This window comes from Lepidochelys olivacea (genome assembly GCF_965140295.1).
Source record: "Lepidochelys olivacea isolate rLepOli2 genome assembly, chromosome: 4".
NCBI lineage: Eukaryota > Metazoa > Chordata > Testudines > Cheloniidae > Lepidochelys > Lepidochelys olivacea.
The window spans coordinates 147,045,790-147,069,527 of record NC_140414.1 but is presented as its reverse complement, the minus strand read 5'-3'; the positions used below and the strand labels follow the sequence as shown (position 1 = coordinate 147,069,527).

General features: G+C 57.1%; 1 protein-coding gene across 2 annotated transcripts in view; it reads left to right on the top strand.

The window, feature by feature from the left end:
• ATP6V1B1 (ATPase H+ transporting V1 subunit B1) overlaps positions 1–22,901 on the top strand; it is a gene marked incomplete at its 5' end in the record, with an annotated part of 79,697 nt that extends 56,796 nt beyond the window's left edge. For both annotated transcript variants that reach the window (XM_084625604.1, XM_084625605.1), the window contains 10 exons: positions 4,208–4,285; positions 7,028–7,167; positions 12,979–13,080; positions 14,002–14,099; positions 15,546–15,669; positions 17,956–18,106; positions 19,170–19,252; positions 19,711–19,815; positions 20,231–20,360; positions 21,067–22,901. In XM_084625604.1, the coding sequence (XP_084481730.1) occupies positions 4,208–4,285; positions 7,028–7,167; positions 12,979–13,080; positions 14,002–14,099; positions 15,546–15,669; positions 17,956–18,106; positions 19,170–19,252; positions 19,711–19,815; positions 20,231–20,360; positions 21,067–21,233 (1,178 nt within the window). In that variant the 3' untranslated portion in view covers positions 21,234–22,901. The remainder of the gene's footprint in view (positions 1–4,207; positions 4,286–7,027; positions 7,168–12,978; positions 13,081–14,001; positions 14,100–15,545; positions 15,670–17,955; positions 18,107–19,169; positions 19,253–19,710; positions 19,816–20,230; positions 20,361–21,066) is intronic.
• Positions 22,902–23,738: the final 837 nt, after the last annotated feature.

The following is a 23,738-nucleotide window of genomic DNA, read 5'->3' as shown; positions in this document are numbered from 1 at the left end:
CTTGGGGCCCTGCCCCTGCTCCTCCTCTTCCCCCAAGGCCCCGCCCCCACTCCTCCTTTGCCCCTCGAGGCCCTGCCCCCGGACCAGGCTGGAAGCCAGAGCCGTTCGGGGTGCCCAAGAGCAGCCCCTGCCCCCTGGGGTGCGCCGCCCATGGCAGGTGGAAGGTCCGGGGCTTCCCACAGCAGCCCAGGCTCCCTGGGTGGCTCTTCCCAGGGCTCAGCTCCAGCTTCCAGCCTGGCCAGGGGTGGGACCTCAGGGGGAAGAGGTAGGGCTGCCAGGCATCCGCCCAGTCGAAAAGGGACCCTGGCAGCTCCGGCTGGTGGTGCAGTGCGGGCCCGAGGCTAAGGCAGGCTCCCTGCCTGCCCTAGCTCTACACGGCTCCCGGAAGTGGCTGCCAGGTACTTGCGGCCCCTAGGTGCATGGGCGGCTAGGGAGGCTCCGTGCACTGCCCCCACCCTGAGGACTGGCTCCGCAGTTTCCATTGGCCGGGAACCATGACCAATGGGAGCTGCTGGGGCGGTGCCTGTGGGCACGAGGGCAGTGCACAGAGCCTCCCTGGCCGCCTATGTGTCTAGGGGCTGCAGGGACCTGGCGGCCACTTCCGGGAACCGCGGTAAGTGCCGCTGGGACCCCGCCCCCCAACCCCCTTGCCCAGCCCGGAGTCCCCTCCCGCACGCCAAACCCTCATCCCCTGCCCCACCTCAGAGACCACACCCCCACCCGAAGCCAGCACCACCTCCCCTGTACCCCAACCCTCTGCCCCAGCCCGGAGCCCCCTCCCAAACCCCTCATCCCCAGCCCCACCCCAGAGCTCGCACCCCCAGCCAGAGCCCTCACCCCCTCCCACACCCCAACTCCCTGCCCCAGCCCAGTGAAAGTGAGTGAGGGTGGGGGAGAGCAAGAGACAGAGGGAGGGGGGATGGAGTGAGCGGGGGCGGGGAACAGAGAAGGGGCGGGGCAGGGGTGTTCTATTTTGTGCAATTAGAAAGTTGGCAACCCTAGGAAAAGAAGGAGCAGGGGACGGGTCTCCGTGGTGAGGGGAGTGTGATTGGCCCAAATGTTGTTTGTGCCCAGGACCCCAATAAATCTTAATCTGCCTCTGTATGTACAGTGCCTAGCACAGTGGGCCCCCGAGCTCCATTTCGTGCCTCTCGGTGTTAACTGCAGCATTGCTACTGATGACTGGCCATGTTTTTCTTTCATTTGAAACAATTGCATTAGTTCTGTTCCATAAACACCAGCCCGTATCGCCTGAGCTACAAGGGTTTTCATAGAATCCTAGAATCGTAGGCCTGGAAGGACCCTCGAGAGGCCATCGAGTCCCATCCCCTGCACTCACGGCAGGAGTAAGGATTAGCTCGACCATTTTCAATGAGAGAGGGGTTCGTTTAAAAAATGCAAACCTTCCCCTGCCGTGTGATAGACCCAAGTGCAACAGCCTTGGGCCAAGACCTGAAAATCAGGACATGAAAGTGATCAGACAGAGAAAGTGAAAGTGGGTTTCATTGTTCACCGGAAGTGAAGGATAAAAAGCGGCCAAGCAGCCTCCTTGCTGAAAGGTGAATGTGATTTGTCCAAATATCTTTCTGGATTGATGACTCAGGTTGTTATTAGTAACACAGAAAAGTGTCTTTTACTGCTGTGTATTGGCCTCCATTTTCAAAAGTGACTTCAACTTTTGGGTGCCCAGGTTGAGACACCTTAAAGGACCCTGATTTCCAGAGGATGGGCGCGTGGCCCTTTCTGCTAATCAGGCCTCTTTGAGGTGCATGGAACTGGGCACCCAGAACCCTTAGCCCCTTTTGAAAATGTAGGCCACTATTTTTATCCTGATGGTGTCCCTGTGAGTGCTGCAAAGAGTGTGAAGTATGTCCAGGCAGTGTACCTCTCCAGGCGGTCCACACGGACCCGGTTCAGCCCTAATCTGCTCTGCTGGGACGTACTGATCAGGGGAATTGTACGTAAATCCAAGGTCATTACAGGGCTACTCTGAAGCTCAGAGCCAGCCCATTTGGGGCCCTCGGGTCTGGATTCTCTGGACAGGCTGAGCTGGATTAGGCACATGTCATGGTTGGTGGGGTATTAAGCAACGTGAGTGGCTCCGTGATCCTGCAGTGAGTGAGTGCCAAACCCAGCCCCTGGCTGTGAGGCTGCTCTAGCTTATTCCAGCTGCCAGTGGCCCCCTTCCAATAGACAATCTGATGAAGAGATATCCTAGACATGCCCCCTGTGTCCAAGCCAGTCCCCCATATTCTGGGTGGGGGGACAGGAGGGGAAACAGTGTAGCAGCCACTGCACTGGCCGTTGGCCACCCAGAGATTCCCATGCGGAGGGGAAGTCCTCTGGATGATCCAAGTTTCCAGTGGCTTTGCCCTGCCAGAACAGGGCAGCCTCAGCAGAGTCCAGGATCCGGGCCAAGGTCAGTGCCTCAGGACAGGGCCTCACTCATCCTGAGAGTCCAGGAAGGAGAGAGGAAAATGAGAGACCGGACAAAGAAGGGACACAAAGGCCGGGGGATGAGGCAGGGGGCTCAGGCTGTGGACTCTAGGGAAGGAAGGGCTCTGTGTAGACTGAGACACGACCACAGCCTGTGCTGTCCCCTTGGATGCACACCGCCGGGGAAACGACATGGTGCAGGAGTACACTCCCCAGAGACAGCTACCCAAGGGGCAAGGAGCTGTGGCTAAGGCAGGAAAAGCTTAGCCTCCCAGAAGGTGCAGATGGTGGTGGGAGCAGCTTGACTGAAGAGATTCAAGGGAGGGGAGGGAGACCTGGATTGGCGGGGGGAGAACCACCTTGCTGGGGGTTACATGTTGGTGCACAGGGAGGAGTCCAGCAAGGGGTCAGGTTGGGTGACCCTCCTCATCCTTCCCCTGGGCTTCCATGACCCTCGTTAAGTTCTAGACCAGTGAACGAGGCGCTCTAGCTGAGCCCCATCAGCCCCGAGGTGCCCGCAGTATGCAGGGGTTAAACCCCAGGTGCTCTCCCGAGGTAGCGAGTGAACGTTCGCACTCTGCGCCTCTTTCTCCTGAGCACACTCCCCCGGCGCTCCCAAGCTGAAGCCCCATTAGAGAGCTGTTATCAGCCCCTGCCGCACTGGGGAATCGATAGCTCTGCGTTACTGCTCCCCCCACTTCAGCCCTTTCTCCCCCGTACACCAGCAGTTGCCCTATAGGACTCTCTTCCGGCCCTTTAAGAGGGCCAGGGAAAGCATTGTCCTTGTCACAGCAGATAAAGATCAATACCGAGATGGGGCTGGGAAGAGGGAGCCACTGACCATGAAAGGTCAGTAACCTTGGTATTCACTGCGCCTCGATTTGTCTTAGACACACAGCTGTTTAATTTATCACCGAAGCAAAAGCAGAGGCGGGAGGAGGGGTGAGCTGCTGAAGGAAACGTCAAGTAAGACAAAGCACCTGGGTCATTAGGGCCCTTCGACATAGGAGGAAAGACCCCCATTGATTTCAATGGGTTGTGGGTCAGGCATTGAGCAACCATCTGACCGCTGTCCATAGGATGGGCAGGTGTTGCATGCAAAATGGATTCCATTTTCAGCCATACCTGGGGAGAGCCCAGGCTCTGGGTGAGAGGGAGGATGGCTCAGTGGTTAGGATGCGGGCTAGGGACTCTGAAAACCTCGCTTTGATTCTTTGCTCTGCTATGGTCTTCTGGTGTGACCCTGGGCAAGTCCCACCTGGGGATGGGAGCCACGTTAAGTGTACTAGCTGGGTCTGCAGCTTGAAGTTTCAATGCTTTTCTGAGCCTAGGAAACAAGAGCTGGAACCTGCGCAGTTCTCCAATGAAGGGTGCATAGCCCAAGAGGGCCGAGGGGGTGTCCCCGGCAAGCTTGTGCCAAGGTTACCAAGCAGTCCGGCTCTCTCTGTATTACTGACCTGTCCTCTGCATTATTTACCGCTTCCCGAATCTTTGTGTCGTCTGCAAACTCTGTCAGTGATGGCTTTGTTATCCTCAAAAAGAAAAGGAGTACTTGTGGCATCTTAGAGACTAACCAATTTATTTGAGCATAAGCTTTCGTGAGCTACAGCTCACTTCATTGGAATGCATCTGATGAAGTGAGCTGTAGCTCACGAAAGCTTATGCTCAAATAAATTGGTTAGTCTCTAAGGTGCCACAAGTCCTCCTTTTCTTTTTGTTATCCTCGAGGCCATTGGTGAAAATGTTAAATAACGTTTATTTCCCTTTGCAGGTCGGGTTTTTAACGGTTCTGCAAAACCCATCGACAAAGGCCCAGCTGTTATGGCCGAGGATTTTCTCGATATTAATGGTAAGCCCATTACAAGAAATTAAGATGGCAAGAGGTGTTGAGCGCATGATCTAAGGGGCAGAGACCATGTCTTCCTGTGTGTTGGGATGACAGCCCTTTTGCTGTCAGTCATAGCAGAGAGGCCAAGGAGGATAAGTTCGTCAATGGCTATTAGACAAGATGGGCAGGGATGCAACCCAATGCTCTGGTGTCCCTAAACCTCTGACTGCCAGAAGCTGGGAGTGGACGACAGGGGACGGATCACTCAATAATTGCCCTGTTCTGTTCATTCCTTCTGGGGCACCTGGCATCAGCTGGTGTCAGAAGATAGGATACTGGTCTAGATGGACCTTTGGTCTGGCCCAGTCTGGCTGTTCTTATGTTTGCACTTTGCAAAGGGGGGCAGGCAGATCCCAATTTTACAGGTGGGGAAGCTGAGACAGAGACGGGCAATGACTCGACCAAGATCACAGAGCAAGTCAGTGGCAGATCCAAAGAACCCAGGTCTCCTGGCTAACAAGGGCCAGGCCCTAGTCCCTGGACCACGTGAGCCAGCACTAAAGGTTTCAGATCACGTTAGCAAGAGGCTGCTGGGCTTGAATTTGACCAAGTTACCAAGGTTTTTTTGTTAATAGGTAATAAATTCCAATGTGAACAGTTATTTTTGTGAACAAATAACCATTGTTCTTTGGTGTTTGCAATACAAACATTGCAGCACTGGGCTTGTGTATGAGACTCTGCAGGTGAAATTGACTAGGGACTGACAAGAAGGACCAATGAAATGGACCAAGCTGTTTTAAGTGCCCAAGCCAAGTGAAGGGTAAGAAGGGAACTGAAGTCAGTGGGGAGATCTTCCTGGCCAGTGTGAGTTAGATGAGGCTCCAAAGAATACTGTCGCCTCTTTAGTCCCAGGGATTAGCCAACAGCTGGGGTCCTCCTGGGCTGTTTCAGTGATGATGAGAAATTGAAGCTTGGACTCAGGTATATTCTTCGGTGAAGGGTTGTTTGTTTACAAAAAATGAACGCAGAGTCCTGCTTCTTAGAGCACTGTGGGAACAAACAGGAACAGGTCCCCTGCTCAGAAATCCCCAAGTCTGCCCCTCCAGCCAGCTCTGTGCCCAAGAAGCTTTGTCCCTCTGTTTCCTCTCTGCATGACACTCACAGCTCCTCCCTCTGTCTCCAGCACCCACAGCCCGCAATCAATAGTTCATCAAAGAGTCAGCCTAGGGAGGTTGTGGAATCTCAGTCATTGGAGGTTTTAAAGAGCAAGTTAGACAAACACCTGTCAGGGATGGTCTGACTCTAGATAATCCTTCGTCCTGCCCTGAGTGCAGGGGACTGAACTAGAAGACCACTCGAGGTTCCTTCCAGTCCTATGATTCTATGAATATCCAGCCTCTGCCTTTGCAATCAGCGAAACCTCTTTGAAGCTAACTGGGTTAGCTCTCTGTTGCCATGCGGCCTGTTGCCTTGCATGGTTGCAGCTGTTTTTACTACATATAAAGGGGCTTGATTGTTCCGTCCGTTGAGTCAGAAGGAGAGCCCAGCACCACAGGCTTTAAAAAGGTACGTGATTGTCTTTGGATCTAGGGGGCTTGTCTGCGCTTAAATTCAGCAGCTGCGCTGCTGTAGCCCTTCAGGGAAGCTGCTACCGATGCCAATGGGAGAGGGTCTCCCACTGGCGGGTGCTCCACCTCCCTGAGAGACGGTAGCTAGGTCCACAGGAGAGTTCTCTCGTCGACCTAGCACTGTCTACAACAGGGGGTAGGTTGGTGTAACCACGTCGCTCTAGGGTGTGGATTTTTCACACCTCTAAGTGTAGTTACATCGACCTAATTTCCTGCTGTAGACCAGGGCATAGACTCCCTGACCGTGACCATTGGCACATTTCAACATAACAGTATGTCAGGTTTCTCCGTTACTTTCAGCTGTCGTAATCTAAGGTGGTGTTAGATCCAGAAGCCCTTACGTAGCTTTTATTCAGGCAAAAGCTCCCTCTGTGAAGCTGAGTGAGGTCTACACGGCTTGGCCAATGTATTTGTACTGTGCCGATGTCCCTCTAACAACCAGCTCTTTACTGCCCTCAGCTATGTGCTTGCAGCTCCCACTGACTTCACTAGCATAACCCACAGTGAAACAGCCCCCAGTGGGCCCCCAGTCGAAATGACACCACTGTGTGGGTCATCTCTGGGGACTGAACCTGGATCTAAAAGAACAAGCCTCTACTGCTTGATCTAAAGGGCCCAGTCTGTTAGGTCAGAGACGGTAGCAGACTCATAAACTTCTATATGGCCCAGCCACTGGGGAGCTCCGAACCTGTGTTCTGCCAGTTGTGGTTACATTTGCATGGATGTGTCTGAGGGGGAGCAATGTCAACCTCCAGGGGGCACATTTTCACACACGGGTGTCTAAGTGATGCCTGTGTAATAACACGCAGGCTGCCCCACAAGAATCTGGATTCCTGCACACCTGAGATGACTGCTCAGTCACCTGATCACCCCCATGCAACCCCTGCCCTATAGATTTTAAAGGGGCATTGCCCAGGTCAGCAGGCCCAGAACGACACCCACCTTTCTGGGCTCTTCTCTCTCTCTCCCTGTTTAGACTATTTTCCCCCTCTGTGTGAGGTTTTTGTATTTTTCATATCTAACCGTTCATTTCCCTATCCCCACGAAACCATCCAGGTCTTTTAAGTGACCCGACAATAACAAACCAGGTCCATGAGCACCCCTGCAACAACCGCTTCCTGCCTTCTTGTTTCAGGTCAGCCTATCAACCCTCATGGTCGCATATACCCCGAGGAGATGATCCAGACTGGCATCTCGCCCATCGACGTCATGAACAGCATCGCCAGGGGGCAGAAAATCCCCATCTTCTCTGCCGCCGGGCTCCCCCACAACGAGGTAGGCCCTCACCTCTCTGCCCATCCCTCCCCGTCCCCTTCTGTAGCAGGGGCGGCCAGGGCACATGGGGCGAGGGTGGATGCATCGCTGCTTTATGCTAACATCAGAGGGGCTGGAAGTTGAGCTCTCATGGCATTGCAAGCACTGGGTCCCCGGTAACCATGGACGTTTCCTGCAGGGAGGGGTGCCTGGCCCGGGAGATTGGTAATGGTGGCCGGAGTTTGATTCCCCTGTTCCTAGCTGGCCCAGTTTGCTGTTCCCAACAGCTGTCCCTCATTGACTGGCTGTGCGGTGTCCGGGTGAGGTGCACCTCAAGGCCTCCTTTGCCAGCAGGCCGGCCCAAGAACCCCCCAGCACCACGGAATCCCCCACCCCTCTGGCAGCCTCAGCAGGGATGCCAAAAACTGGGTGAGCCCTGAAGAGCGAACCAGACCTTAGAGAAGGTCCCCCTGAGTCGGAGCCGGGACACCCGGGCAGAGCCGTGCGGGTGAGAAGCCTGCCCTGGCTCTGCCCAGTGCGGTGCCTGTTCTGTGTGGCACCTTGTCAGGGCGACAGCCTGGGAGTGCAACACTTTCTACCAGCCAGCCATTCTGGTTCTGCAGGCAGGGCGCTGGCCTGGCACTCAGGAGACCTCGGTTCTAGGCCCAGCTCCGACCTGCTGGGTGACGTCCAGCAAGTGGCTTCCCCTTCCACCCTTGTCTCTCCTGTCTGTCTAGATTGTCAACTCTTGGGTAAAAGGAACTGCCTTTCATTAGACCTATCCTCCAGGAATTTGTCTAATTCTTTTTTGAGCCCAGTTATAGCCTTGGCCTTCACAACATCCCCTGGCAAGGAGTTCCGCGCGGTGACTGTGCATTGTGTGAAGATGTACGTCCTTACATTGCTTTTAAACCTGTTGACTGTTAATTTAATTGGGTGACCCCTGGTTCATACAAATATATACCTCTAGGAACAAATAATTTAGGCTGTACTTACATGATGGGGGACTCTATCCTGGGAAGCAGGGACTCTGAACAAGATTTGGGGATCATGGTGGATAATCAGCTGAACAGGAGCTCCCAGTGTGATGCTGAGGCCAAAGGGGCTAATGTGATCCTGGGATGCAGAAACAGGGGAATCTCGAGTAAAAGAGGTTATTTGACCTCTGTATTTGGCACTAGTGTAACCACTGCTGGAATGCTGGGTCCAGATCTGGTGCCCACAGTTCAAGAAGGATGTTGATGAATTGGAGAGGGTTCAAAGAAGAGTCACGAGAATGAAGAAAGGATTAGAAAACCTGCCTTCTCGTGATGGGCCCAAGGAGCTCAATCTATTTAATGGAACAAAGAGAAGGTTAAAGGTGACTTGATCACAGTGTATAAGTACCTACATGGGGAACAAATATTTGATAATTGTCTCTTCAGTCTCGCCAACAAAGGTCTGATATGATCCAGTGGCTGGAAGCTGAAGCTAGGCAAATTCAGACAGGAAATAAGGTGTGCATTTTTAGCAGTGAGAGTCATTAACCATTGGAACAATTTACCAGGTGTCGTGGTGAACTATCCGTCACTGACAAATTTTAAATCAAGATAGAAGATTTGTCTAAAAGCTCGGCTCTAGGGATTACTGGGGGGCAGGTCTCTGGCCTGGGCTAAACAGGAGGTCAGACTAGATGATCACGATCATCCCTTCTGGCCTTGGGATCTATGCGAGTCTGCATGGAAGATGGAAGATGTGGTTATTTTTGTTTGTATCTCTCTGCACCTCCGGCGCCGGTGCCCGGACTCATCGGCCAATCTCTCAAATCCAGCCCCGGGTTTGGAAGGGCAGGGTGGCGGCTGGGCTGACTCCTCAGCCCTGCGTGCTGAACCAGGCAAGACCATGAAAGCCGGTGAGCGGCGAAGCCGGGCTGCGCTAGAAACGCCAAGTGAAGTTTGCGCCGCAATGCCAAGCTGCATCAGCCCTGATCATAACCCCTCGGCCGTGAACTTCGATGAACTCGAAATATCCGGTCGATCTATAAATGCAACAGGTGCAGCCGCTTTGGCAACGAAACGGAGATCCGCGGCCCAAGAGGCAATCAATCCGCTTCCTCCTCTGACAACAGCAGCGCATGCCACACCAGAGAGCAAGACAGTGAGGCAATCGGACGGAAAACCCGGCCTGACAGATCGGGAGTGACAGACGAAAGTTAATATAATAAAGTCAGGGTCCAGTGCAATGGATGCTGCGGCAGCACAAGCCAGAGGTGGGGAGGGATCCAGGAGCACAGCCGGCTGATAAAGGAGGGCAGGGAAATAGCCTCCTCCTCGGCCCCTCTTTTTGGGGGACCAAGGGGCGCGGGTAGGCCTGGGTGCCTGTGTTAGAGCCAGGCCTCCAACTGGTCCTGCCATGATTTTGAAGTGGATTTAAAGGCTGTTAGGGGAGCGGATGCCCATGGTAGGTACTTACAGGAAGGATCAGGTTAGAGCATGGACTCTCATCACGGGGCGAGTTATAGGTCCTTCCCCACGCACCGTCACTGCCCCTCTTCCCCCATCCTAGAATATAGACTATCAGGGTTGGAAGGGACCTCAGGAGGTCATCTAGTCCAACCCCCTGCTCAAAGCAGGACCAATCCCCAACTAAATAATCCCAGTCAGGGCTTTGTCAAGCCTGACTTTAAAAACTTCTAAGGAAGGAGATTCCACCACCTCCCTAGGTAACCCATTCCAGGGTTTCACCACCCTCCGTGTGAAAAAGTTTTTCCTACTATCCAACCTAAACCTCCCCCACTGCAACTTGAGACCATTACTCTTCATTCTGTCATCTGCTACCACTGGGAACAGTCTAGATCCATCCTCTTTGGAACCCCCTTTCAGGTAGTTGAAAGCAGCTATCAAATCCCCCCTCATTCTTCTCTTCTGCAGACTAAACAATCCCAGTTCCTGCAGCCTCTCCTCATAAGTCATGTGTTCCAGTCCCCTAATTATTTTCGTTGCCCTCCACTGGATGCTTTTCAATTTTTCCACATCCTCCTTGTAGTGTGGGGCCCCAAACTGGACACAGTACTCCAGATGTGGCCTCACCAATGTCGAATAGAGGGGAACGATCACGTCCCTCGATCTGTTGGCAATGCCCCTACTTATATATCCTAAAATGCCCTTAGCCTTCTTGGCAACAAGGGCACACTGCTGATTCATATCCAGCTGCTCGTCCACTGTAACCCCCTAGATCCTTTTCTGCAGAACTGCTGCCGAGCCATTTGGTCCCTAGTCTGTTGCGGTGCATGGGATTCTTCCGTCCTTAGTGCAGGACTCTGCACTTGTCCTTGTTGAACCTCATCAGATTTCTTTTGGCCCAATCCTCTAATTTGTCTAGGGCCCTCTGTATCCTATCCCTGCCCTCCAGCGTATCTACCTCTCCTCCCAGTTTAGTGTCCTCTGCAAACGTGCTGAGGGTGCAATCCACGCCATCCTCCAGATCATTAATGAAGATATTGCACAAAACCGGCCCCAGGACCGACCCTTGGGGCACTCCGCTTGATACCGGCTGCCAACTAGACATGGAGCCATTGATCGCTACCCGTTGAGCCCAACGATCTAGCCAGCTTTCTATCCACCTTATAGTGCATTCATCCAGCCCATACTTCTTTAACTTGCTGGCAAGAATACTGTGGGAGACCGTGTCAAAAGCTTTGCTAAAGTCAAGGAATAACACGTCCACTGCTTTCCCCTCATTCTCCATCACTGCCCCCTGCCTTCCCCTCACACACCAACCAGTTCCCAGCAAGGTCCCACCCTGTTAACAGAATGATTATTATTAACCCAGGGTAGGGCATCGGCGAAGCTGCCGGCTAACTCATGGGTAAGCAGCACCCTGAGCCCTGGCCTGAACGAGGTCAGGTCAGCCGGGCCGGCTTGGTGGGGAGCGCAGTTCCACCTGGTAGGGCGTGTTGGGAAGACAGCACAGCCAGGTCTGAGCAGGGCTCTCATCTCCTGCAGCACCAGCTCCCAAAGCTTTTCAGCTGCGTTTCTAGCTGGAGTTCCTGCCTTTTTGGTAACACCTGTTTAAATACAGGGAGCAAGGCTTTAGAGATGGGACAGGCCACGTTAATATACTCTTCTAGGGGCCTCCATTCTCCAGGGCTTCATCCAGCATCAGTTTCAATAGCCCACCCATCTATCCCTCTTCTGCGGCTTACTAGATCTCACTAAGGAATATGGAGGATGGGAGTGGGGGGAAGGCAGGGGGCAGTGATGGTGGATGCAGGGGGTGGAGAGGAAGACAGGGGGCAGTGATGGTGGATGGGGGGGTGAAGGGGAAGGCAGGGGGCAGTGACTCGTCCCCTTTGTGGATCAGGCACAGGGAAGGACACATGACACCCACAGGCCTGTGGATAATTATTATTTTTATTATTGCTGTTATTTATTATTTGTACTGCCTGCAAACCCTCATCACGGGCCAGGCCCTCGCTGCACCAGGTGCTGGAGAAACACAGTCCCTGCCCCAAAGAGCTCACAGTGTAAGACAAGAGACAGCAGACAGATACAGAGAGATGGTGGCATACAATCATAGAATCGTAGGACTGGAAAGGCCCTCGAGAGGTCATCTAGTCCCATCCCCTGCACTCAAGGCAGGACTAAGTATTATCTAGACCCTCCCTGACAGGTGTTTGTCTGACCTGCTCTTAAAAATCCCCAATGATGGAGATTCCACAACCTCCCTGGGCAATTTAACCCAGTGCTTCACCACCCTGACAGTCAGGAAGTTTTTCCTAATGGCCAACCTAAACCGCCCTGGCTGCAATTTAAGCCCATTGCCTCTTGTCCTGTCCTCAGAGGCACCAGCAGCAGAGCCATCGTCCTGTTTTTTGTAGGCATCGCTGCAAAGGAGAGTTTCAGGGCCGGGGGAGAGAAGGAGGATAATGAGGTGTTCGGGGCTGTTTACGGGGAACTCCTCCCCAGCACGTGGGGCAGCAGGGGAGGAAGCACCAAGGGGCTTGTCTGAAAAGATAGCAAGTGAGTGCTGGTGATGGGCATCAAGGGCCGTTTGGAGACGAGCGTCGACATCTCAGTAGTGAGCGAGAGGTGATAGGGAGGGTGGGGATTGGCCATGTGGGGCCTTGACGGTGAAAACAAGTAGCTGGTGTTTGAGCTAGAGAAGGGGGAGGCAGTGGAGGGAGGCAAAGGGAGGGGTGACATGGTCACAGTGCCAGGCTAGGCAAACCCCCTTTGCCTCTGCGTGGAGCTGAGCAGGGCCGGCTGCCGTTGCCAGGCCAGCGAGAAGGCTGTTGCAGCAATCAAAAGGCGCCCGGTGATGGGAGTTCTGGCTGAGCGGAGGGACAGGAACGGCCGCATCATAGAGACGGGGCACAGGAAGAACCAGCCAGGGTTAGACGTAGCTGGAAGGGGGGACCCAGAGAGACGGCCGAGCCAAAGAGGGGGCCCAGGTTCTGCACCTGAGTGACAGGCAGGATGCACGGTGATGGAGAACGGCAGTGGTTGGGAGGAGATTAGGATTCAGCCTCCATTTTCCTCTGCTTAGCAACATCCCTCAAATACTCCCAGAGGCAGTTCCCATGTTCCCCCTGGCTCCGCATTTGCTGTGGTTTGACCAAGCTCCAGTCTCCATCAGCTAAATTCTTCACCGGCGTCACGCGTTGGCTTCAGTGAAGTTACCCCAGCGTGCAGTTCGCACGCACCCCCCCTCCTCCCCCCGGATCTGAGACGGGGCTCAGGCCGCAGAACTGGACCCAGAGCCCAAGTGAGCTGGCGGCTCGGGCATCGGGCTCTGAGGCCGGGCTGAGGTGCCCGTCTCTGGGTCTGAGCCCTGCGTCTCTCCCCTCCGCAGATCGCCGCTCAGATCTGTAGACAGGCCGGCCTGGTGAAAAAGTCCAAGGATGTGATGGACTATCATGAAGAGAACTTCGCCATCGTCTTCGCAGCCATGGGGGTGAGTCCAGCCAGGAGCTGGGGAGGCTGCTGGCGGGGGCAGCGCAGGCCTCCCAGCTCCGTGCAGGGCCTTGCCTCAGGCAGCAGGTCCCGGGGCGGAGGGCTGGAGATTGCCGAGACACCAGCTGAGCCCCTTGCAGCCCCGTGCAGCAAGGTTCTGAGCGCAGCCTGGACTAGGGCTTTGGCTCAAACCCAGAGCAAGGTGTCCAGACCTTGCCTCGGGACCTGGGGGTCAGAGTCATGGGGCTGGGGCTGGGTTCGGGGACAAATCTGGGGAGCTCAGGCTTGGGGCTGAGTCTGGGTTTCAGAATGGCCCCGGGGCTGAGCGTTGGGATGAACCAGGGCCCTCGGGCAGGGGCATCCCTGCAGACCAGAGTTTGGGGCTGAGCCCAAGCCAGCGGGTTCAGGGACAGCCCAGGCCCTGGGGGTTTAGCACGAGCGTGGGAGGATCCGACGTTCTGCTTTGGTCCCAGGGAACTGCTCCTTGGAGGCAGCTGGAAGGGCGAGGCAGAGCGAGTGATTGGTGGGGAAACTTGCTAAGCCCTGGAACCGCCTCCCAGCCCCCTCGGGCTGGGCCGGGGTACAGGGAGAATCCCCCTGTAAAGAGCCAGGTGGTCGAGATCAGCAGCACTGTGCTCCCCCCTGGTGGACAGCTGTGTCCTTGCAACCTGCTCTGCTCCCGGGCCCTTTAAGAACTTAAAAGAACTTTAAAGAAGTTAAAAGAGCCAAGTTACACTGAAGAGGCTGGGGTGGGAACCGGAGACTGGGACTCAGGACACCTGGGTTCTAGTCCCTGCGCTGCCACTGACTCCCTGTGGGACTGTGGGCGAGTCAGTGCCCTCCCCTGGCCTCAGTTTCCCCATCTGTACAATGGGGACTGTTGTGTTGCTCAGCCCCACCCCATGCTGGATGCGATTGGCAGGTGAACATGGAAACCGCCCGGTTCTTCAAGTCGGACTTTGAGGAGAACGGCTCCATGGAGAACGTGTGCCTCTTCCTGAACCTCGCCAATGACCCCACGTGAGTGCAGCCCCTGCCTGTCATCAAGGGAACTGCGCCAGATCAGGGCCCATTAACCATATCACGCCCGGCCCCTTGCCTTTTGTTCTGCACGTGTGCAGCGCCTAGCGCACCAGGGTGCAGTCCATGGCTAGGCTCCTGGGCACTATCGTAATACACCTAATAGCAATAAAACTGTACAGCACCTAGCGCAACGGGGTTCTGTCTATGGCTGGGACTCCTGGGCACTACCGTAATACACCGAATAGCAATTAAACCATACAGCGCCAAGCACAACAGGGTTCTGGTCTATGGCAGGGGCGCCTGGGCCCTATGGTAATACAAACAATTAATAAACCTGCGACCTGGGAGGCTACAGACATTCTTGTCTTGGCTCTGATCTCCCTCACGGTGGTGTAAAGCTGGAGTAACTCTGTGGAAGTCGATGGAATTGCTCCGGTGTAAGTGAGAGGAGGGTCAGATCCACTGGGCCTAGTTATCTCTGGAGTAATTCTACAGAGGTCAATAGGCCCAATCCCCCATTGCATTACGGGCCCAAATGCCACTCTGGGGAGGAGCTCGTCTCTTTGGGCGGTGCTCACACTCCTTTTCCATTGGGTGCATGCCACGTGGATGCTACACATTGGGCAGCCCTCCTCCTGCATCAGGAGGAAACCACTGACAACTAGAAGGTGCCTCCCCTCCTGCCGGGGGCACAGTCCTGCTCAGGGGCCAATCTAGCATTGACTCCAGTGGGAGCAGGAGCAGAGCCTTGGGCCCAATCCTGCAAGGCGCGGAGCAACCTCAGCTCCCCTTGACTTCAGCTCGAGTGGATGCTGCCCAGCCCCTTGCAGATTTCAAGCCCTTTCACAATGCCCCCCGGCCCTTTGCTGGGTAGGGCGGTCAGGACACTCTGCAATCCGGCTTGGTGGCCAGTGGAGGAGAGGGAAAGCGTCCAAGGGATGGCTCACCCCAGAGCAGGTTCCCCTGCCATGTCTGTGCACAGGCCAGGGGATGGCCCAGTTCCTACTGAGAGTGTAACGTAAGGGCTGGTGTGTGCAGACGGCTGCACCCTGCTAGATAGACTCAGAACTGCTCCCCCACACATCCTAGGCCAGCTGCTGCTCCCAGCAAGGGGAGCGTTGTCTCCTAGCTCAGTTGGGAGGGGCTGGTTTTGGGGGACAGGAGGTTCTGGGCTCGATCTGCATGGCCCAGGGGTGCAGCCGGGACATTCCAGCTCCCCGTGGGTGTGTGCCGATGCTATCCGCGGGGTTGGGGTGCTTGCCATTGGAGAATGGGGAACTCCGAGGTCAGCGGGAGCGGGGCCATCTGAGGCCCAGCGGGGATTGGCCCCCTTGTAACCTGGTCTCTCGGGGGAACGGCATGGCTGCGGAGTACGTGCTTTGAGGGGACACTGTGGGAAGCTGTCCGAGACCAGCCTCCGCTAACGGCCATCTCCTCCCGCAGGATCGAGCGCATCATCACCCCACGCCTGGCGCTGACCACCGCCGAGTTCCTGGCCTACCAGTGCGAGAAGCATGTCCTGGTGATCCTGACCGACATGAGCTCCTACGCCGAGGCCCTGCGGGAGGTCAGTACGGCAACGCTTCCCACCCTGACGCCGCAGCTGGACTCAGGCCACAGCCTTCCCAAGAGCTGGAGGCACCTGTGAATGGGCCGGACTGGGTCCCACTGCCCGGGGAGGGCCAGATTGTCCCCAGGCGATCAGCCCCCAGCAGCTCCCACTGAAGCAGGTGAACAAGCAGTGGGAGCTGCCGGGAGCTGAGGCCCTCATCAAACCCAGTTGCTTCCTTTGGCCTCCTAAATGGGAGACAAATGCTGTGGAGACTCTGGCCCGAACGGGAAACTTCAGGGGTGAAGTGATCCCGTTCCCTTGCCTGCGTCAGGCTCCCGTCCACTCCCTTAGAGCCACTCCCATCCACCTCCTGGCATGCACGGGAGGCTCGGCTGGTGTCACGTACACCCCAGGGGGCTGGCAGGTTGGGGTGAACGTGGCCAACTCTCTCCCACAACCTTCTGGGACTCGCTTTCCTCACTACGCTCCTTCCTTCTGGCTCCTTGGGCCTCACCCCGCAGCTGCACCCGGCATCCAATGGCCGCAGGGTAACGTGCATTGCAGAGGGTTGGGGAAGGGGAAAGTGACTCCAGTTCACGCTTGCCTCTGTCCTGGGGCCACGTTTGTGTTTCCCGTCGGGTGTCCTCCCTCGGGCCCTGAACCTTGAGATCACTAATCTGAGCAAACCACCTGGCTGGCAGCGAGGGGTCCTAGGCAGTGCCAAGGTTTTTTGGAGGCATCGTGGCAAAGGGGAGTTTTCAGGCGGGGTTTGAAGGAGAACAGGTCGCTCTGCGGGTGTTCCTGGGGAGCTCCTCCCAAGCACGGGGGGCGGCCGGGGGGAAACGCAAAGGGGCCGGGGTGAAGACTTGAGGGGCGGGTGATGGTGTCGTGCGCCCGTCGGAGCTGAGCGCTGACAGCATGATGGCAAAGGAGAGTGGAGCTTCAGAAGCAAAGACAAGCAGTTTGTGTGTGATGCAAATGGGCCTGGGGAGCAAAGCGGAAGGGGGGGCTCAAAGCGACAGGCCGGGAGACTGATCTTTGCCTCAGACACCGAATGGGCCTGAGCAGGACAAGATAGCGTTTGTCGAGATCGGTGAGAAGGATGCTGCAGGTGGGGAGAGCCTGGGGGAGTTTTACTATGTGGCTGCAGGAGGGGCAGAGTGAGATGCAGAGAGAATCAGCAGGGTTTATCTGCAAAAAGAAGAGGAGGACTTGTGGCACCTTAGAGACTAACAAATTTATTAGAGCATGAGCTTTCGAGGGCTACAGCCCACTTCATCGGATGCATAGAATGGAACTTATAGTAAGAAGATTATAAACATACAGAAAAGGTGGAATTTGCCATATAGCTTAAGCAGTCGGGCCCCATCCTTTTACAACCAGAGGCCCTGGGTTCAGTCCCCACACAGTGGCCCTGCCAGGGGGCATCCCACCAATGGAATGGCATGCATGTGGGTTACACCGTGGCTCCGGGTCAGCGGGCTCCATGGGCCCCACAACCAGGATCCTCACGCTGAATGGATGGGACTGGAGGCTTTTCAAAGCTCGGGCAGAGTGCAGCTTTCTGGCAAAGGTGCGACCTGCTGTCCTTTGAAACGTCCGTTTCCACTGTGAGGGCAGTGTCCCTTCCCTGGGGGCAGAGCTGAGCTTCAAGGGCTGGGTTTTATTTTGCCAGGGCATCTTCTCGCCCCAGAGCCGTTCATCTGACCCTGTAAAACAGAGCACCCAGCGATTCACATGCACCCAGCCCCAGCGAGCGCTGGCGGGGGCTCACGATGACCAGCGCAGGCTGAGCTGGCCGTGGAGAAACACAATGGCCAGCACTGGGCTCTGTCCTGTTCTGAGCGAACCCGGTGCTGGGGGAAGGGGCCAGCCCACTGGATCGCAGTGGGAGGAGGGCAGCAGGGGTTGTCCCCTCCGAAGAAGGGAGAGGGTGGAAAGAAACTGGGATGAACTAAGCTCAGGGGGAACCCAAAGGCGGGGCAGGTATGCAATCCGAGGTGTAGCAGGAGTGTGCCACTGGGCAGAGAGCTGGAGGGGGCAGGCTCACCAGCCCTGCGGGCGGAATCGCACAGGAGGGGCGCTGCTCCCTCAGCCGGGATCCACCAGAGGGGGGCGCTGCAGCTACGGGACAGCCGGGCAGGGGGAGCATCCGGCTCCGTATCACAGACCCAAAGTGTGGTGGTGGGGCCAAAACTGGGACAGGTCCTCCCCACGGGGCCCCTCGGAGGATCCCAGGAGGGTGGGCCCCATGGCAGCTCTCCTGCAGCAGTAACTCTCACTCCTGGCTCTTCCCCTTAGGTGTCGGCAGCCAGGGAGGAGGTGCCAGGCCGCAGGGGCTTCCCTGGCTACATGTACACCGACCTGGCCACCATCTATGAGCGCGCCGGGCGCGTGGAGGGGAGGAACGGCTCCATCACGCAGATCCCCATTCTAACCATGCCCAACGACGGTGAGCAGCGTGGGGCAAAGGGCGCACGGCGGGCCAGCCCATGGCCCCCACGGCAGTCAGGGCACAGAGGTTGCTGGGGGCATCAGCACGTTGCTCGGAGATTTGCTGATGCTGCATTAGCAGCCAGGATCCCAACCGGTGGCCATGACCCACACCTGGTGGGGGGAAGGATCTCAGCAGGCGGCTGTGCCCATACACCCGATGGGGAGGGGGTTTGGGGGGGGATCCCAGCAAGCTGGTGTGCCCACACCCAACCACGCTCTCCCCCACGCTGGTTTTGAACCCTGCAGAGAGGTGGGGGTGTCGGAATCAGCTGGGCCCCCAGGGAGCAGGGCTAGAACTGGCCTCCTTCAGCACCCAACACACCAGCTGTGGGCTAATGGACGCCACCCTTCTCTTCGGCTAGCAGTGGTAGATCCTTTATCCTCTCTGTGGCCCAGCCACCAGGGGGCAGCACCGCTCACTGGCTCCTGCACGCCGCACACGGGTCTCCCAGGGCCCTTTGGGGGACCCAGACTGCGGCTGTTTCTCTCCTTGCAGCGTCTGGCCCTCGGGCGCATGAGCAGCAGGAAATGGAAAGAGGGAAGCTGCCGCCCATGCATGACCTCCGTCCCTGCCTCCCAATTCCTTACCTGAGGTCCCACAAGTTCCCCTGTTCGCCTGCCAGAATCACGCAGGCTGCGGCCTGCACCCCCCTCCCCAGCCATCAGCATCCCATGGGAGGGAGGGGATGGTGCCCGAATGTGGCATGGGGGAGCGCCCTGGGGGAGCTGTCAGAAGGTGGAGCGCTCCCTCTGCTCCAGGCGGAGACTCGTCAGGGGAGGATGGGTCTGCCCTCTTCTGGGGGGAGCGGGTGAGGGTCTGCCCATGGCAATTCCCTCTGTATGATGAGCCATTCCTTTGGCTCCTCAGGCCGGGCATAGGCTGGCATCCTGGGCCAGGTGAAGTCCCTTGCCAGCTGTCAGAGGGTGGGGTCATTGCGGAGGGGGCTCATTTGGCCCAAGGCCCTTGGCTGGTTTGCAGACCTCCCAGGCTACCATTGGCTCTGTCTTTTCCTTCCCAGACATCACCCACCCCATCCCCGACTTGACGGGCTTCATCACGGAGGGGCAGGTCTACGTGGACAGACAGCTCCATAACAGACAGGTTCGCCGCCCCCTGAATCCGAGAGCCCTTCCTTCCCTCTCCGTGTCTCGCGGTGGAGCAGAGGGCTCAGGCTCTGATCACAGCGAGGGAAAGCCACTGCCAAAGGAGATGACCCCAAGTCTGGAACCGCAGGGGCTCCCGGAGCCGTGGCTTTGGGGAATTTGGGGTGCTGATTGGCTAGTGAGGGGGCACATAATACAGACAGGCGAGATCTACTGCCCAGGGCACAGACCTGGGTGCCAGGAACTCCGCCGGTCTAATGCCAGCTGGGCCACTGGCCGCTCCTGTGAGCCTGGGCCAATCGCTCAGCCGCTGTGTGTAAAACGGGGCTCACAATCCCCATCTCCTGCTGAGGTTTCTTGTGGGGGTTCACTAGTGGGTGTCCCTCTGGCACTTAACACGCCTTCCACGCAGGGCATGCTAAGGCTGTTGTGTTCGTGTGCTTTCTGCCGCCACAGATCTACCCCCCGATAAACGTGCTGCCCTCCCTGTCCCGCCTGATGAAGTCGGCCATCGGGGAGGGCATGACCCGGAAAGACCATGGTGACGTGTCCAACCAGCTGGTAAGTGCTGCAATGGGTCGGGGGTAGGAATAATTTGCTACGTCAGTCCCTTCATACGGAGAGCTGGAGGCTGCCCTCAAGTTACACCAGTGGTGTAGACCGGGCTAAGTGTGCTGACGTCCCCAGAGGAAGCATGGCCCAGTGGTTAGGGTGATAGCTTGGGACACTCAGATCAATTCCCTGCTCTGCCCCAGACTCCCTGTGTCCTGGGACCAGTCACCTCGTCTCTGCCTCGGTTCCTTTACATGCAAATTGAAGATAACAGCCCTGCCTGGGGGATAATCTATCTTACGTGGTGCCCAGCTCCATAGTATCTGGGCACCACACAGGCTTCAGTGGATTTCTCCCCACGCGCCCCTGTTGCAAGGTCTCCAGCACCCCATTCACCGGCCTGTCCTTTCGGTCGCACCCCCAGTACGCCTGCTACGCCATAGGCAAGGACGTGCAGGCCATGAAGGCCGTGGTCGGGGAGGAGGCGCTGTCGGCAGACGACCTGCTGTACCTGGAGTTCCTGCAGAAGTTTGAGAAGCAGTTCATCGCCCAGGGTAAGGAGCCCAGCGTCCAGATCCACGCGCCCAGCGGGCCCGCAGCGCCCACACGTCTGCAGCAGGGCGGGGAAGGGCACGGCTGAAGCAAGCCACTGTGTTCGCTACAGAGGACAGGCTAGCGGCTCGTAGGCAGGCGTTGTGGGCGGCCCGGTGCCCTCATTCCGCAGAGAGCCAGCAAACGAGTGGTGCTATGTACCCTCTGTGGAGCCAACGTCGGGCTTTGAGGGCACAGCCTACAGCCAGTTCAGGACAGAAGGGGCTGAAAGCTCCTATCACAAAAAACTTTGTAGCCCTAGTCTCCAGAATCCTATTCTCCAGCCCGCCCCGAGGCCTCCTGGCCATTCTCCAGTCTCTCCTGGGACCCTCTGGCTGTTCTCCAGCCCCTTCTGGGGGCCCCTGCCCATTCTCCAGCCCCTACCAGGGTCTCCTTGACGTTCTCCAGCCCCTCCCAGGAGCCCTGCCTGTTCTCAAGTCTCTCCTGGGCCATGGGTGTCCCTGGCCATTTTCTAGGATTTGGTGGGGAGTGAGGCTCTTTAGCCCTTTAGACTGTCCTGGGGTTCACGTATCTCTAGCCGTTCTCCAGACCAGCATAGGGTGCTGGGGTGCAGACACCGGGGGCGTGGTGTAGGTGTCCACCCTTGGGCCCCAGGTGTCTGCAGCCCGTCTCCACTGTCTCCCAACGCGCCTCTGTCCCGCTCGCCAGGCCCCTACGAGAACAGAACCATCTTCGAATCGCTGGACATCGGCTGGCAGCTGCTCCGCATCTTCCCGAAGGAGCTGCTAAAGCGGATCCCCGAGAGCATCCTGGCCGAGTACTACCCGCGGGAGGCCAAAGCACCAGGCCCGCAGCACCACGACACCGCCCTGTAACCACCTGCTCCGCTCCGGGCCAGCCCCTCGCTCGGAGCCTAGTTACCAGCTCCTGTCACCCCCTTTGGGCCCCTCGGCGGGTGTATTTATGTAACGGAACAGCCCCTCGTACTGCTGAGATGGCACTTTCCCAGGCAGTTCCCGGGTGGCTCTGCGGCTGGGGGGGGGCTGCGTGATATTTACACAGCCGGCAGCTAGTGTGCTCTGTGCTCTGTCATGCTTCTGTGATGCTGTCCCAGAGGTGCTGTCCCCGCGCGCCCCCTTGTGGCTGGAGGTAGTGATGCTACAGCTCTGCCTCAGTTTCCCCACGGCAATTTTCGGCCTGCTCTGGCTGTAAAGGTGACTGGTCCTCTGGCCCAGCGACTGGAAAGCCTTCAACCCTTTGTGGGGTGACAGGGTCCCTTAAGCCAAAGCCAAAAAATGCGGCAAATGAAAGATTCCCTCTTTAACCCCTTCCTGTCTGGGGCAGGGTTTGTCTGCCCTGTCACATCAGCCACAGCAAGTGAACAGAGCAGCAGCTGCTGCTGGGGAACAGAGGCCCTGTGAGATGACCAGTCCCTATGCTAACAACAAAGCCATGTCCCAGGTCCCCTCTCCCAGGAGCGGCCGCGGAGATAGAGAGGCTGGGAACTTAGCTGCCTACCCAGCGGTGCTCCCTCTGCTCGGGGACGGCAGGAGGCTGAGTGGTGCAAAGGAAGCTCTGCCAACTCCTGGAGACCCTCTGCTTCACACCGCAGCCTCTGATCCGTAGCTAGCCAGGGCAGTGGGGAGGAGGCACTGGGGATGATGGGATGGAGGGAGCTCTGGGCTGCATCCCTCTGGCTTATGTTTCGCCAGGAAGGCAGGGCTAGGAGAGCGCATTGGCCAGACCAGTCCCACCTTTGCAGCCCCTTCCCTGAAGCAGATTAAGCCCAGCACTGATGCCTCTTCACCACTATCCATCCACCCCCAACCCCCCGTGTGTCGGTTCCCTGCCCCCATCCAGCCCTCTCTTGCCAGAGGCAGAGATCCAAGCCTTTCTCCCACGGAGCCTGGGGTGAGGTGTGTGTCAGGGCAGCAGGCTGATTGCGCTGCTCCCCCCAAACCCAGGCAGGCCGAGTGCCCCCCACTCCCATCTGGGATAGTCGTTTTACTGCCCCCCCAGGCTGCCTGGTGGCTGGAGCAGCCTGGGCTCTTTGGGGAAGGGAATGGGTTAAAAGAGGGGGGATCCCACATTGGAGAAGGAGGAAGAACACCCCTCAAAATTCCACTTCCTCTGGGGGGTTGTTTTTATTGGAAACCAAAGGTCTTTTCGGGCAACGAGGTCCAAATCAATACCCAAAAAGAGCCCTAGAGTGCCTCCCATCCCTGCCCTGGGGTTCCTGGGTCCCTCCCTCCCGGGCTTTCCTCCCTGCGCTTCTGGCTCCAGTCTTCCCCGCATGGCCACAGCCCCTGTCCCCACTTGGCCTTAAGCCGTAGCAAAGCAGCCCGTTGTACCGCACAGTCCTGCCAGGTGTCTTCCTCATGGAACGAAATCGCTTCCCACCCCGTGCCCCAGGCCAGGAATCCCGGTTCGCTCCCCCTGGCCTCACCGGCTCCAGGCCTGACTAGACATCGCTATTTACAATGGACTATGGGCCGGGACCCGCAACGGTGAGCGGATAATTAACCTTCAGTAAAAAAAATGCGAGGGGGAAAAACCCGTCTCTGGCTCTTTAATTGTGGGACGTGAGAGGCCCCCAGCCATTAGGGGGTCTTCAAAAAGCGCCGTCCCGCCCGGGTGGTCAGCTCTCACCAGCTAACCCCACAACACCACTTTCCAACTGACCGCAGCGCGTCCGCCCAGGGTTAACCACATCAGGTCCTAGCCTGAAGGCCACGATGCCTCAGCAATTGCTGGGCAGAGCCACGGCCTGGCAGCGGGAGTGGGTCGGAACAAGGCCGCACCAGCCCGTCCTGCTCTCTAGAGTCCTGCCGAGTGACAGCAGAAGCGAAGGAGAGGAAACCGGACTCCAAAAGCTGCTTGCGCTGGCTGCTCTGGAGTCACACTAGAACTTGGGGATGCCCTGGCCAATTGTGTCCACCCTGACCTGGCGCACTGGCCGGTTCCTGGGCAAAGGAACGAACGCTGTGGTGTTAGAGAAGCACGGTGTGGCACGTGGGGGGAGAACACCTACTGCCGATGGGTGATAGGATCATTGCCTGAGGCAACATGCCACTGTGTGGGCCCTTTCCATGTGGAGTCCTGCTCCCGTGGGAAGCTGGCGGTGTGAGCAGTATATGAGGGAACATCTCAGACCCGAGCCCCTTCCACCAAGAGAACTTTGCAGGGCCCTGGATCTGAGTGGGGGAGACTTTCCTATAAACACTGGACTTCTTCAGCACAAAACCGCCAGCAAATTTCCCACTGCTGGCCTCTCCCCAGACACAGCCGGGACCAGATACTCCCTGGCCCACCTGCCCTTGCAGCGCCACACGATGTGTCCCAGCCCAAGGACAGTTCAGTGCTTAGACTGGGATGCTTCT